This window comes from Loxodonta africana, chromosome 2 (assembly GCF_030014295.1).
Source record: "Loxodonta africana isolate mLoxAfr1 chromosome 2, mLoxAfr1.hap2, whole genome shotgun sequence".
Lineage (NCBI taxonomy): Eukaryota > Metazoa > Chordata > Mammalia > Proboscidea > Elephantidae > Loxodonta > Loxodonta africana.
The window spans coordinates 220,014,415-220,030,887 of record NC_087343.1 but is presented as its reverse complement, the minus strand read 5'-3'; the positions used below and the strand labels follow the sequence as shown (position 1 = coordinate 220,030,887).

At 44.6% G+C, this 16,473-nt stretch overlaps 1 protein-coding gene across 1 annotated transcript in view; it reads right to left on the bottom strand.

Annotated features, from left to right (window-relative positions):
• Window positions 1-16,473, bottom strand: part of IGSF5 (immunoglobulin superfamily member 5) — a 66,416-nt gene that overhangs the window by 38,896 nt on the left and 11,047 nt on the right. The window contains exons 3-4 of the mRNA XM_010598690.3: window positions 11,252-11,569; window positions 4,623-4,919 (exon numbers count right to left, since the gene is read on the bottom strand). Coding sequence (XP_010596992.1) covers window positions 4,623-4,919; window positions 11,252-11,569 — 615 coding nt within the window. The remainder of the gene's footprint in view (window positions 1-4,622; window positions 4,920-11,251; window positions 11,570-16,473) is intronic.

The following is a 16,473-nucleotide window of genomic DNA, read 5'->3' as shown; positions in this document are numbered from 1 at the left end:
TTCCAGTAATCCGCTAAAACAATTACAGTCAGATCCCTATCAGAATTGCCTTTGCATTATAATAGCCACCTTGTTCCCTGTAGGGATGAAAGCCCAAGACTGTGGATCACATATATTTGGCTGGAGCTGGTTCTGTGTTTTTAGTGCAATTAGGGAAGGATTTTTGGTCCCTGGGTTTTTTGTAGCTGCTTCTCTCAGGCCAGGAGAATGGGTTAGGAAAAGACCAAAAAGAAAAAAAGAAAGAAAAACCACAGGGCACTTCACTCTCTGGCTCAGGAAATTCCAATGTTCATGAAGCCACCTGGGAAGGGGAGGGAAGGGTTCAGATAAATAGGAGAGAGTAGCACCCCGGAATATAGACAAAGTTACTTATCTTGCTTGGGATGACTGTTTTAGCTGAGATTTCCGAGGGGTTTGTTGACTGTGTGCACTGGCTGGGTAGAGATTGCCCCCTGAGGGTCAGGCCTGCATCCTGTGCTTGTGCTGTCTCAGAAGCTGTGGTCAATTCCTCCGCTCCCAGTCCAAAGCCCAGCGCCAAGGTTCCCCAGCTGGGACACTGCACTCCAGGCTCCAAAACCAGTCGCTGCTCCTGGTGACTTCTCCTCCTATCAGCCGCATCACTGCACTGCCTGCGTGCACTGGCTGGGCTTCCCCCAGCGTCACTTCTGGGGGCTAGGGCTGCAACCCGTGTTCGCACCATCTCAGAAAGGCGTGCACACCTCCACTGTGCCCAGTCCAAAGCCCAGCACCAAGGTTTTCTGACTGGGACGCTGGCTCCAGGCTCCAAAAGCAGTCGTTGCTTCCCCGTGGTTGTTCGTTCTCAGTCTCTGTCACTCAGATCAACTCTTTAGATCTGTGTTTGATGGTCAGGGTTTGTAGATTGTCATGTATGTGATCGATTCACTTGTTTTTCCGGGTCTTTGTTGCAAGAGGGATCCAAGGTAGCTTCTACCTAGTCAGCCATCTTGGCCCCGCCTCCCGCAATGGATCATTTTTATGTGGCCTTTCTAGCCAAGGTCTTGTAACTCCCACCAAATGATTGGTGGGGCTATGCAAATAAAGTGCTTGTGGCCCACCAGGAGGATCGGACAGCTTGCCAATAATGAAATAAGGTGCATGGCAGCCTTGTGGGTGGGGGTGGGATCATGCAAATAAGTGCATGGAACACTAACCAGGGGATTGGTCAGTTTTGCCATCCCACTAGGCTTGAAATGAGCTACCCCAGAGGCAGAAAGGGGGGAACCTCACTACTACCAAGAAGAAGAGACGGGAGCTGAGCACATCCTTTGGACCTGAGGTCCCCACACTGAGAACTTGTTAGATCCAGGAGACAGAAAGTGAGAGAGCTGTAACACTGGAACATCACGAGACTTCAAGAAGCTGGTGCAAGACAGCACAGTGAGCTTCCCAGCCCACGGAGCAAGGCAGTTACAGTGGGCCTGCTAACCCGCAGAACAAGAGAGCTGAGAGCCTTCAGGCAGGAGTCTTCCTGGTGGAGTGGCATGCCTCCAGGCACTTGTCTTTGGAGCTAGGCTTGCTGACCCACAGAGCAAGATAGTTGAGCTCCTTCAGGCTGAGGCTTACTGGTGGAGTGGGGTGCCCCAGGCACTTATTGGCAGAGCTAAAGAGCTTTGAAAAACTTGCCCAAGCAGGGCAGAGGCTGGTCCAGCCCAAGTCCCCTAAGAGGCCCTAGAGGCTGAGGGCTGAGAAGGTGAGGACCAGGGAGAGGCCTGCCTGTAGGCACAGTCGAGAAGCTGTCCTGACAGAAGAACTGTATCCTGATCCTGAATTCCAGCCTGTTACTTCCCTAATAAACCCCATAATGAGTATTGTCTGTGAGTTTTGTGTGGCCTTTGTAATGAATTATCGAACCCAGCAGAGAAGTAGAGTGTCGTGTGGATGGATAGTTTCAGAACTGCTAAAAAGGTTGGAGAGGGAAGGTATGCCCGACCTCCGCTTCATAGGAATCTGCCTTGGGCTGATGCTGATGGTGATTCTCTCCCCTTGTGAAGTTAGAGGAGATCAGACGCTGCCGCCAGCCATTTTACGGTTGGCGCCATTTTGTTTTACAATTTAAAAGTCAGGAGAGTTCACATAAACCCAGGTTTCCAGAGTCTCTTGAAAAACTAGAACATCCGGCAGTACTGAGTCCAACTTCCTTGGCAACAACCAGTTGGAGCTGGCATCACCTCTCTGTCTAGAGGGGACATGTGGTCTCCAGCTCCCTATAGACCCATCACTCCACCTTCTCCCTGAAATGTTCCCTTGTCTATTTCTGCTATGAGCAGGTATCCTTGACCATGAGTAGGTCCCCAAGAAGTTGGGGGGGGGACATTGGGGGAGTGAGCTTGTGTTGCATGAGAGATCAGTCCCTGTGGTATAAGGTACAAAATTGTTGGTGCTTACCACAGTTTAGATTCTGAATAGCTTTTCATAGGCTCACAGCAACACCACCCAAGTGGCTGCTCACACTGTCTGTTAGCGGTGGCCAGAGTTGACGTGTGAACAGACTCTGGATCTAGACTGCAAGGGCTGCATTCTGCCATTTACTAGCTCTGTGGGTATGAGAAGGAAACCCTGGTGGTGTAGTGGTTAAGAGCTACTGCTGTGAACCAAAAGGTCGGCAGTTCAAATCCACCAGGCACTCCTTGGAAACTCTATGGGACAGTTCTACTCTGTTCTGTAGGTTCCCTACGAGTCAGAATCTACTCAACAGCAGCAGGTTTTTTTTTTGTTTGTTTGTTTTGGGGGAGGTATGAGAAAATTCCAAGCACTGTGCCCCTGTCTCCTTACTTTTTAAAGTAGGAAGAATAATAGCATCTACTGATAGGGCTGTTGTGGAGGTTAATTTAGTTAATATTTGAACAGTGTTTAGAACAGTGCCTGGCACTTGGCAGTACACAGCGAAGATCATCATTATTGTTGTTGACATTGTTAGCACTGTCAACCTTCATTGTTCACAGACTCCATATTTGTGAATATGGACCATTTCAAACCACTTATTTGTAACCCTATAATCCATACATGGTCACCTTTGTGGTCATTTGTGGACATGGTTTGAGTGGCGAAAAATCTGAGTCACCCGATATGCACGTTGCGTGAAGGTGATGCTCTGCCTTCTTGTTTCAGCTCTCACAGTGTAAACAATTGTCCTTCTCCTGGTCTATTTAGTGCCAACGTTGTTGCACTTTTGTGCTTTTTGTTGGTGCTTTTGTTTTTTAAAACACCCCAGGAGTAGTGCTGAAGTTCTGTCTGGTGTTCCTCCGCACAAGAAGGCTGCCATGTGCCTTAGGGAGACCACATGAGTGTTAGATAAGCTTCCTTCAGGCACTAGTTATAATGCCGTGAGTCTTGAGTGCTGTGTTAATGAGTCAGCGATATATATTAAATAAGGCATCTTTAAATAAAAAAAAGAAACACCAAAACAAGGTTTTGTATTGATAAAACCCTTTGCTGTCAAACGGATTCTGACTCATAGCAACTCTATAGGATAGAGTTGAAATGCCACATAGGGTTTCCAGGGAGCGGCTGGTGAATTTGAATTTGAACCTTTTGCTTAGCAGCCAAGCTCTTAACCACTGGGCCACCCAGGGTTCCTGTGTATTGACAGGTTGACAAGAATGTTGTGGCCAGAGGCTAATAGAAAGCTAACCCTGTATTTCCCCTGGAACCATGGTCCTAGAGTTGCTAATTCAGTGTTCGTAGTGACTTTATAGAACATAACTACCACGAACAACAAGAATCAACTGTAGTTTGATTCAACTTTGAATCAGCTGTAATTTGCCCAAACTTTGAAAGATCTTAAGATGTTTGGAGGTAGGAAGAGCTCTGTACCAAGAAAGAAGCCTTCCTAGCTTCTAGCCTGGCTCTACCCCATCAGCTGTACGAGCTGGACAGCACCCCTTCCTCTTCTGCACAGTAAAGGGGTTAAACTCACCCTTCACCCCCCACTCCCACCCCCTGCAGCACGAGCCACTTTTCCAGTTGGCCCAGGCAGACTCAGAGCTCAGCAGGCTCTGCAAGCAACTTGAAGATGCCTGGTTAGAGTTTTCACTCTGTTGAAGACCCCAAAGCAGGTTCTTTTGGGGACCTAAACTTAAAACTTACGTCATTCAGTCAAGATAATAAAATAGACTTGATACTTTCAAATACACTGTGGATTTACTGGGCTAAAAAAAAAATAATCACAATTCCACTGAGATTGGAAGGGATCCATGAGTACCTAAGAGTCTTCCTCAAATATTAGAAGGGCTTGCTCCACATGGGCTTAGGGGATTGGATGGATGAGATCAGGACAACAGGTAAAATCTAGAGAAAAACACTTTAATTCAAGTGTTTGTCTCTGAGCTTGATGCTGTTTTATGATAAATGACTGGTGAGATGCTTAATTGTTTTTACACATAAGTAGAAAAGAGAGAAGAACTTTTTAAGATGGAATTTTAAAAGCTGATGAAATTACAATCATTAAGCTGATCGTACAGGTAATTTGCCTTCATTACCACCCCTACCTGAAATCAATGTCACCATACAATTGTGCTCGGCGTTGTTGATTAAGTAGCATGACATAAAATGTAAGCATGAAATAATAATTTATATATAGAAAGCAAGAAGACTTCACTTACCTGAAGGAGGCTCAATGACAGTAAGGTTAACAGCGGCAGACTTGTGAACGTCCAGGCCCTTCAAATTAGCCACACAAGTTAAAGTCCCATCGCCTTGTGGCGTGAGAGTGAGGATGCTGACTGCACTTTGAAGGTCGTCAGGCTCGGGGAAGGAGTAATAGCTGGAATGGCTTACGGGAACACCGATCTCCCAGACAATGTCTGGGAGTGGAAGCCAGCCCACTGCGCGACAAGTAACGTTACAGGGCTCATCCTCAGTGACTACGAGACTACTGGGAATGAGCAACGTTCCCATAACTAAAGAAGAAAAAAGAGAAACATTCTGAGGAAGTGACAATGCCCTTCAGTTCCAGGTGTTTTGTTTTTTTTTTAAAGTTTTGCTTCAAATCGCATTTCGTGAGAGACACGCTCCCAGGTTGAACGAGGCTGTGGCTGTCATTGGGAAGCCTTAACCTGGGTTTTATCTGTGTCTTTATTTACACCTGCTAACTTTCCTGGAGAAGGTGAGCATGCTCACCAGAAAGTATATAATTACCGAAAAAATGAATGAGTAAAAATCTGGAGCCGGGGAAGATAACTGATATGTGAAAAAGAATGCGGAAGTAGATACCTTTGTGGCTACACAATCCCTGACGCAGACGAGCAGATTTTCTTGGACTGCCCTAGCAGCCCAACCTTTTTGTTCTTTTCAAAGTAAGGAGAATGCATTCCAGAACCTGGCGGGAAGCAATCTTCTCCAGGCATTTAGTTAAACCAGTGGCCACGGAGTCAACTCTGACTCAGGGTGACCCCACGTATGTCAGAGTAGAACTGCGTTCTGTAGAGTTTTCAATGGCGGATTTTTCACAAGTAGATTGCCAGGACTTTCCTCTGGGTGAACTTGAACCTCCAACCTTCCAGTTAGCAGCTGAGCAAGTTAACAGTTTGCACCACCCAGGAGCATTTGGTTAGTCAGATTTGTCTGTCTCTCTATTTATTCATCTGTCTATCTGTTTATTTATTGGGTCACACATTTTTAAACATAACTTCCTGCAGTGATGTCTTACGATTTTTTTTCTAGTTACAAATTAAATCAAAATCAAATCTACTTACAGAAATAACTAAGCTGAATCATATCTTAGTCAGATAAATTATTTGTAAGTTTTTATTAAGGACCCACGCATATTTCAGAGTTCACACTATAAACTGCCCATCTGAAAAGAACCCTTTTTGTGGCCAGTAATCCTAAAATAACCTGGGGGTTGGTCCTGGTAAAGACACAGATGTAGAGAAACATACATTGAAATCTTTGAAAGCTTCCTTTTATGTAATAAAATGGAAAGAACACTGGACAAAGAATCAAATAATCTTTCAGTCCTGACTCTGCCACCAAATTGCCATTACTTTGGGGAAGCCACTGGAAATTTCTCTCTCTCAGTTTTCCACCTGTCAAGTGAGATAACTGACTAAATCAGTGATGCTAAAACGTTATAGTTTCAGGACGTCTTTACACTCTTAACAATCACTGAAGACCCCAAAGCTCTACTCTGGCCTATAGGGTCGCTGTGAGTCTGAATAGACTTGACGGCAACGTGTTCGGTTTTTTGAAGGTGGGCTTATATCTACCAATATGTACCCTATTTGAAATTAAAACTAAGAACTTTTTTAAATATTTACCTTTTTTAAAATATTTATTTAAAAACAGCAAGAATGACTCTACCATATGTTAACACAGGTACATATCTTTATGAAAAATATAAGTTTAAACCAAAAACTTTTAGTAAGAAGAGTGGCAATGTTATTTATGTGGGTTATGTCTACCCCTGGTGGTGCCATGGTTAAGACCTCGGCTGCTAACCAAAAGGTTGGCAGTTTGAATCCACCAGCCACTCCTTGGAAACCCTGTAGGGCTGTTCTACTCTGTCCTATAGGGTCAACTGTGAGTCAGAATAGACTTGACGGCAATGGGTTGGTTTTTTGGCGGAGGGCTTATACCAACCATATGTACCCTATCTGAAATTAAAACTAAGAACTTTAAATATTTACCTTTTTTTAAATATTTATTTAAAAACAGCGAGAATGACCCTACTACATGTTAACACAGGTACATTATCTTTATGAAAAATAATTATAATTATAAAACAAAAACTTCTAGTAAGAAGAGCAGCAATGTTTTACAGTTATGCAAATCTCTTTCATGTCTGGCTGGATTCTCATATCTCTCTTCATTCAATCTGTTGCAATATATTCTTTTGTTTGAAGTACATAAAGAAACTACATGTCTGGAACAGTGAGGAATATTTAATAGCCTTTCAGCTACAAAAAAAAAAAAAAATCAAACCTATTGCCATCGAGTCAGTTGCAACTCATAGGGATTCTACAGGACAGAGTATAACTGCTCCGTAGGGTTTCCAAGGAGCAGCTGGTAGATTCGAACTGTCAACCTTTTGGTTAGCAGCCGTAGCTCTTAACCACTGATGGATATTCTTCTTTGATACTATACCAAAACTGGACAATTGGTGGTTTCTTAAAAGGTTAGTTGTACTGTGGAATCTGAAACTTTATCAAGGAGCTTTCATACTCTGTTACATTAAAATCACTGCTCAGTCTGAGAGCTTGAATGGCTCTCTTACACTTGCATGATTTTGTATCATTACACATCAGTCATTCGGAAAATGACGGAATCCACTGAGTTATGCGGACCTTCCCAATGTAGAGTAGAAAACTCCTCTGCGCACTCATGAGAATGAGAGTGAAAAAGGCCACTGATGCCTTAGTATTATTATGAAAACAGTTTTGACATCGCAGACTACCCTGAAAGGGTCTGGAGGGCACCCAGGAATCCCAGATGACACTGAACTAATCGGCTGTCATTAAGTTGACCCAGGTTCATGGCGACCCCACGTGTGTCAGAGTAGAACTGCACTCCATAGGGTTTTCAGTGGTTGCTTTTTCAGATGTAGATTGCCAAGGCTTTCTTCCGAGGTGCCTCTGGGTGGACTCAAACCACCAACCTTTCCGTTAGCAGTCAGCCATGTTAACCATTTGCACCAGGGACTCCATGCTGAGCTAGAGCATCTCTAAAAGCTCTTCTGATTTTGAAGTGTTAGATTTCCAATTATTCCCTTCTAGAATATTCTCTTGGAATAAGGGAGATGTCTTTGCTAATTCAAGAACTACTATAAATGCAACAACGAATAGGGAAAGGGTTTATCCCTTAAGGTTAAAGGGTTTTGTGTTTGTTCGTAAATTTGTTTTGATTTGTTTGTTTTGTCTGTCCATTCATTGTTTTGTTTTGTTTGATGGGGAGGTTTAAGAGGACAGAAGCAGAAGAATGGTACTGCCTCAGTTAATAGCAGCAAATCTTGAAGTCCTTGTGGCCCTCAAGGCACAGTAAGTCTAGAGTTTGATGTGTGATTAACGGGTGGATTGGACAATAAATGGACAAAAATGCAGCAACTGGAATCAGTTCCTTTTTGTGTGTGCAACTGGGATTCACCTTTTCCCCATTTGCTTTCACACAGGTTATCCCATAGCATGGCAAACACCTTATATAGAGGTAACAGCTAAGATTTTCACGTAGATTTTGGATGATTCAACTTGAAGTTATGCACACTCTCTTAATTTTGTTTGTTGAAACATTGGGGGAGGAATCAATCCTTGGATAATTCCCTTTCAAAATAAATTGGATATTTCCTCCTCTTTCCAGATTCTTTTTCCCTTGCCAGAGACCCTATTGCCCAGAGAACATTTGTTCCACTAAGAACAAAAGGCCGTTCAGACCAAGAGAATCGGGATAAAATGGCCAGGGTTCTGCCCAGCTCTGTGAGTTCCTTCTGTGTGACCTTGGAGGAGTCTAACTTCCTTAAATGCTTGTTCCTTCATCTGTATAGAAGCGAAAGCTACAATAATTGCCGTTTATATAACAAGGCTGTTAGGGCTGCTCAGATGACTTCTTAGATTTATGGCTTTGGGAAAAGATGCTACAAAACCACATGGATTAACAAATTTGACGTGCTATAAGCGCAGCAATAACGAGCCATGCCTCTGGCCTTGTGATTCCTTGACCCAGGCCTGCTCTCTCCACTCACCCTTTCTCGTCAGACTGAATAATCTATAATCTCAAATGGCACCTTCTCCATGGAGTCTCCCAAGGAGGCTTTCCTGGTTCTCTCATCTCCCTTCCCATTTTGAACCTGAGCTTGTCTTCCTTCCACTGCACTTGCCGGCATCTCATCGCACCACAATTATTTGTGTACTTGTCTTATCCACTCTTCTTGTAAATTTCTTGAGGTCAGGTACTGTGTCTTATTCTGTTCAACTTTAGAAAAAAAAGTGTGTCAGAGTAGGACTGTGCTCCATGAGGTTTTCAATGGCTGGCTTTTCTAAAGTAGACCACCAGGCCTTTCTCCCAAGGAGCCTCTAGGTGGACTTGAACCACCAACCATTGTACCACCCAGGGACTCCATTCATCTTTAAGTCCGCCTTCAATGCCTAACACAATGGCAGGCTCCTAGTGGGAACACACTAAATAATAGTGAATGACTATCTAGTAATTGCTATGAGCCAGGTGCTATTCTAAATAAAGGCTTTACATAGACCTACTCATTGGCTCCCACAACAGCCCTCTGATGAGGAAACTAGGGCACAAAGTCATTATGTAATCTGGCCAAGATCACATAAAAAAATAAATAAATAAAGCTGAAACCTGACCCTGGGCAGTCAGGCTCCTGAGTCTGCCCTGTCAACCACTACACCACACTGACTCTCCAACCTAAGATGCAGTAAACTAAATTAGGCAAGTCTTTGGATTCTCAAAGCCATCCTCTCAGTCAATTTTTTTTTTTTTTTTGATCATCATAATAAAACTTCCAGGTGGGCAGAGAAACCTTATCACCATTTTACTGATGAAGAAATTCAACCATCTCAGGGTACACCCAGGGAGTTAACTGATAAAAGCAAAGCCGGAACACATACCTTTGATTCTTTTTCCTGTGTTCTTTCCCTTATATGGCAAATGATTGTGATAAGAATCTGGCCATGCAAAATTAGACCAATCATCCTAAGTGGTCACATAAAATCACTTATTTATAAAATATCACTCTACACTTACTTAAATCACACAGAATTAAAGACACGGAAAAGTAAAGATGTGTTAACTTTGCTGCATTTCTAGAATAAAAGCATAAAAAAGGCACCTAAAAGATGTAGACATGTATCTTTACCAAATGTTATCAAATTTGATTTGCTAGAGCCACAAATGCAGACAGAATCTGTGGGAGTTTCTCCCAGATGAGTAAATACATAGATATATTTTTAAAAATTCAAAGATGCACTTGATCTATGTAAAGAATGCCGACATAGAAACCAGAAGCTCTGTTAGCGTCAATGTACCTATCAATAATACATAAATATACTTTTAAAGTACAAAAAGTGATTAGGCTTTGATAAGAATGTTCAGAAACCTTGTAAAGAATTCCTTTATATAATTCCTTCATATATTTTTTTTTTTCCCACTGTGTAACATGACCTTTGGTACCTCAATGTTATCATTAAAGATAAAAAAGTAAGTTATTCATTACTATAATTTTTGTATACCCGTTGCCTTTTGCCGTTGAGTCAATTCCAACTCACAGCGACCCTAGAGGACAGAGTAGAACAGCCCCACAGTGTTTCCAAGGAGTGGCTGGTGGATTCGAACTGCCAACCTTTTGGTTAACAGCCAAGCTCTTAACCACAGAGTCTTTGCTAGAAGATTTGGCATATTTGGTGAACACACACTTTTGATTATAGAAACCACCTTGGATGAGGGCAAGGTAGAGAAATAAGTTAGGGAAATTCAGCTAGGAAGAAGAAAGAGTTAAAGCGTGCTTCAAAAGTGATAAATAAGACAAACAAATACAGTCAAGTACAGTTTATGAAAAATTAGAGGAGTGATTGTCTACTCTATTTAAATCAAAGAATACCAGTTCCCATGGAGTCCACTCCAATTCACAGTGACACCATGTGTGTCAGAGTACAGCTAGCTGTGCTCTTTAGGGTTTTCAGGACTGATTTCTCAGAAGCAGATCACCAGGTCTTTCTTCCAAAGCACATTTGGGTGGACTCCAACTTCTAACCTTTTGGTTAGCAGCCAAGCGTGTTAACCATTTGTACCACCCAGGGACTCCAAAGCAAAGAAAGTGACTGCAGTTGGTACCAGAAGAATTCCAGACACCTTTCCAGAAAAGGTATTAGATACTGAAATGGATTAGATGGGGAAGTGATAAAAATCCTTCTCTACAAGTCTTAATAATAGAAAAGGAAAGGAAAGGCTAGATGAAAGGATGGAAGCAAAGAAGAAAGAGAGGAAACAAACAACAGAGCAAGAAACATTGCTCAAGGCAGCATAATTCTAAGCGCAACACCAACTGAAGGATCCCAACCCACCACCCAGTGCCGTCCAGTCAATTTCGACTCATAGCGACCCTATAGGACAGAGTAGAACTGCCCATTAGAGTTTCCAAGGAGCGCCTGTAACTGAAGGATAGATGATATATATCATCAGACATGACATGACGTGAACTCCTGAAGTCCCTCCAGCCCTCCAACATCTAACACAATGGGCTCCAGGTGTCCCCACCCCTTTGCACATCCACCCGCGTACACACCTTGGACTGAAAGATATGCAGAGCCATCCCGGTCACTGTTCTGAAGGCTGCATTTGATGTGGCCTGCATCACTGAGCTGCACGTCATGGATGATCATCTCCGAGACGAAGTTCCCGTCCACTTCGTAACTGGCAGAGGTGAAGCGGTTGTTTGTGATGATGGGCTCCTTGGGGGTGAGGCTCAGAACCACCGTGCCATTCAACGCCCACATGATCAGCATCCAGCCCTGCGACACGGTGCAGTTGAAGCGGGCCTCTGAGCCCTTGAGCACTGTTGCATTCTTGGGGCCTTCTACGATTTGATAGCTGGATCCAGAAGCTAGAAGGCAACCAACGTTTCAAGGCAATAAGTGAATGAATCTACATAAATCAACTGTACAGCTTAACCCTTCTGTGTTGACCAGCTGGTTCTCCCTGCAGGTCCATCCAATGACTCAGGCTCCACGTTTTACTGGTCCAATCCCAGGTCCCCCACCAGTAAGTAGATCACGAGTTTCCAGCAGACATCCAGCCACCGCCGTGTCATTCTTTCCTCTCCACTGTCTCACTCCCCACCACCTGACTTATTGTTGCTATGATGCTGGAAGCTATGCCACCGTATTCCAAATACCAGCAGGGTCACATGGTAGACAGGTTTCAGCAGAGGTTCCAAACTAAGACAGACTAGGAAGAAAGTCCTGGCAATCTACTTCTGAAAATCAGCCAATGAAAACCTTATAGTTCACAACAAAACAGTCCGACATATTCCACCCCCTAGGTTGGACAGCACTACACAAGAGCTGCTGACAATGAACTCAAACATACCACTGACTGAATCGCATAATCAAAAGTGTGCCCCCAAATAACTACCTCCTCCCCTTTTACTTTCCCAACTTACACGTAAGGCAGGTTCGAACAGAATCTCATTACAGCCCTAAAGGTTTCTGGGGAGGGACCAAGCTGGTTCCACACATGAACTTTTCACCTGAGTACCCAGAATGCTCTGCCAGAACCCGTCAATGGAGACAGTGAACAGTTGCACGGAATGGGGCCCGGGGCAAACAAGGCCACGTGGCAGCAGCGATCATCAAGAACGGGGGCTGATCCAGTGTTTCTGACAGGCCGTGGTGGTTCAGAGGTAGAACTCTCACCTCTCGCAACGATGGGGGACCCTAGTTCGACTTCTGACCAACGCACCCTACACGAAGCCACCACCCTTGTGTCAGTGGGGGCTTGTGTGTTGCTATGATGCTGACCAGATTTCAGTGGAACTTCCAGACTAAGATGGACTAGGAAGAAAAGTCTGGCAATCCACTTCTGAAAATCGGCCAGTGGAAACGCTATGGGTCACAAGAGCCAGAGTATAGGTGCCCCATGAGTTTGGAAACCCTGGTGGCGTAGTGGTTAGGAGCTACGGCTGCTAACCAAAAGGCCGGCGGTGTGAATCCACCAGGTGCTCCTTAGAAACTATATCGGGGCACTTCTACTCTGTCCTATAGGGTCTCTATGAGTAGGAATCGACTCGACGGCAACAGGTTTTTCAGGTTTATGGGTCAGGAGTCGACAGGAAGGCAGCTAACAACAACCATCCAGTGTTTGGGTAAACATGGTCACTAATTCGTTTTGCTTCCGGGCATAGGAGAGAAAACTCTAAACCAAAATACAACCCAGGCTGGGTCTTCTCCCTTACCCTTGCCCTTGGCCAAGTCTCTCTCAACCAATGAGACCTTTGATCTGGGATTAAAAAAAAAAAATCTGTGGAAGGGAGGTCACTCATGATTCCTCAGGGAGGCCACAGCCCCTGTGCCAAATCGGCTGTTCCTTTGAGTTCCGAACTGCACTTTTAGAAGAAGAGAGAAAGAAGAGAAGAAGCCAAATTTAACCCCGCAGGAAGGAGACCAAACCTGCTCTCATGCTCCATACAGTGATAACAACCTTCTCCCCCTTCTCCTTGCTACCAAACCAAACCCACTGCCATCAATTCCGACTCATAGTGACCCTATAGGACAGAGTAGAACTGCCCCGTAGGGTTTCCAAGGCTGTAATCTTTATGGAAGCAGACTGCCACAGCTTTCTCCCGCAGAGCAGCTGGAGGGTTCGAACCGCTGACTTTTCAATTAGTAGCCAAGTGCTTTAACTACTGTGCCACCAGAGCCCCTACAGGAGGATCAACCAGAGTTAGCGGACAAAACCCTGTGGGGCTGGGTAAGAGAAATACAGAGATGGGTGAGGTCCGGGCTTGCCAGCCGAGGCAACTTCAACATAATAAGCACACCCACCTGAACCACAACGCCTTTCCCTGCTTTGTGAGGGGCCGTGAAACTATTTCACCTCTGAACACTACGCTCCAAAGCCAGTATTTATAACACCACAGACTGCACTGTGTGACTGAAGAGTCATAAAATGCATGCAGGCCCCTTACCTTACATGGTAGCTCCTATGCCAGCCATTGCTGGGGGCTGAGGCAGAGGAAGTAGCTCCTCCAAATGGAAACTCTTTAGTTTGAGTGTGACTTTCACCTTTAAATTAAACAAACCAAAAAAAAAAAAACAGTTGCTGTGGGGTCGACTTCAATTCATGGCAACCCCTTGTGTGTCAGAGTAGAACTGTGCTCCATGTGGTTTCCCAAGGCTGATCTTTCAGAAGTAGATCACAAGGCCTTTCTTCCAAGGCACCTCTGGGTAGATTTGAACTGGCAGCCAAAGCACCAAATCCTAAGCCCTAAATTCCTTTGACAATGTTACCTGCAATCCTTGTTACAAGTGTAAGTAAACTTCCCTTCGGCTAAACCTAATGATTCAAAAGCTGTATTTCTGGTAATGTGAGGTCCTGGTATCTTATTCCTCTTGAAACTATGTCATATCAGCTGGTGGCATGTGCAACCCTGTCCCACACAGAACAAATATGAGGTCATTGTAAATCAGGCCTTTAATCAAACAGTCAACTACCGCGGCTCAAAACCCCCTTTCTGCCTTTGCCCTTCTTTTTACTTTGCAGAACACAGAGACAAATCAAGGGCCACAGTGTTGGGAGAGATCAGTGTGTCCCCACCCTCTCCAACCAGGAACATTCCCGTGGCCACCAGCTACGGTGTCACCAGGTTCCGGCTTCTGCTATCTACAACGATTCCCTTGCAGGCATTATCCACTTGGAAGGGTGTTTTGTTTTGTTTTTTTTAATTGTGGTAAATCTGTAGCTAACAAATCATTTGCCATTTTAACAGTCTTCACGGGTACAATTTAGTGATATTCGTTGTTTTCATGATGTTGTACAACCATCACCATTATCCGTTTCCAACTTTCTCATCACCGTTAACAGAAGCTCAGTGTCCCCTAAGCGATGACGGTCCCTTTCCCCTCCCTCCTGGGTTGTATACATTCACCTGTTCTAGTTCATGCAAGCAGGATCATACACTATTTGTGCTTTTGAGCTGCCTTATTTCACTCAGCATGTTTTCAAGGTTCATCCACGTTGTGACACGCATCAGGATTTCATTTCTCTTTATGGCTGAGTAGTATCCCATTGTATGAATGTACCCCATTTTGTTTATCCATTCATCTACTGATGGACATTTGGGTTGTTTCCACTTACAAGATTTTTAATCACATCAACACTCTCCAATTCCCAGGTCCACATCACCAGCCCTGCCCTCTGAACTTCTCCCCATACCTAAAGGTCCTGCTTCACCTGCATAAACGACTAGCTACCCTTCTACTTGCTCCATGCTAACGTCCACAAATTGAAATCACTCAGACAATAGCATTCTTGGCAACCCCCATGGCTCCTTTGATCTTCTCTAAATTGGCTCTAAACACAAATACCATTCTTCTGTGTTCTAAGCTCCCTGGAATAGCAGCTGGTTGTGTCCCTGGCGTGGGTGGCATGGAAGGTGTGCACCAACTGACCCTCTCGCCCCTTCTCTGGCTTTCCTCACTGTCTGTTGTAGAACCCTCACCTCTCCCATCTCCTAAAATTTATAATGAATAAAAAACAACCAAGTACCCTTCAGTCCACTCCAACTCATGGTGACCCCACGTGTGTCAGAGTAGAACTGTGCTCCACTGGGTTTTCAATGGCTGGTTTTTCGGAAGTAGATCGCCAGGCCTTTCTTCAGAGGATCCCTGGGTGGGCCCAAACCTCCAACATTTTGGTTAGCAATTGAGCATGTTAACCATTTGCACCACCCAGGGACTCCATATAATGAATAGAAAAACAGAAAATTAAAAGTTGGAAGGGAAAACTGGAAATAAATTTGGGGGGCCGAAGGCGAAAACTGCTTTTGATCTTGCAGCTTGGGAAGAAGGAAACAGAGTCAAAACACACTGGGTGTTGGGACCATGAGAAGGAAACTGAGAAGGGAGGGAGGGGTGCTGAGGCAGGCCTGAGCTGCCTACCAAGTCCTGCTGGCGGCTGGAGCTACCACCTTCACCACTGGCACCCTCACTGCACCCCACTGCCACCCAGACCTGCCCTCCAAACTGCATCCAGAGTGAGCTTCTCTATACACAAATCTGATCCAAGACCCTTCCCCACATCCCACCTCCACACCCCACACTTTGCTTAAAATATTTCAGTCATTTAAGATAAAGGCCAAATAATCTTTAACATTACTGTATCTTAAGAGTCTACTTCGGCTCACATCAGGGAGCCCTGGTGGCACAGTGGTTAAGCGCTAAGATCAGTGGTTCGAACCCACTCACTTCACAAGAAAAAGATGGGGGAGTCTGCTTGCATAAAGATTACAGCATTGGAAACCATATGAAGCAGTTCTACTCTGTCCTATAGGGTCACTAGGAGTGGGAATCGACTCAACAGCAGAGGTTTTTTTTAGGCTTACATCAGCTTCCTCTCCAGCTTCATGTTGCCCCACACACTGCCTTCCAGCCACTGCCTTTCCTAATTTCTCAAACTAGACAACTCTTTCGGTCTTCAAGTCCTTTGCCCAAGCAGGGACCCAGCCTCAGGTGCCCATCGAATTTACTACAATTAAGCCTCAGCTTCTAGAAGAGTTGCCTTCTCAGGGAAGCCTTCCCAGATCACGCTAAACCAAAAACCCATTGCCATCGAGTCGGACCACACTAAAATCAAAAACTTGTTGCCATTGAGTCAATTCCAACCCATAGTGACCATATAGGACTGAGTAGAACTGCCCCATAGAGTTTCCAAGGGTGGATTCAAACCACTGACCTTTTGGTTAGTAGCTGTAGCCTGTAGCTCTTAACCACCGCACCACCAGGGCTCCAT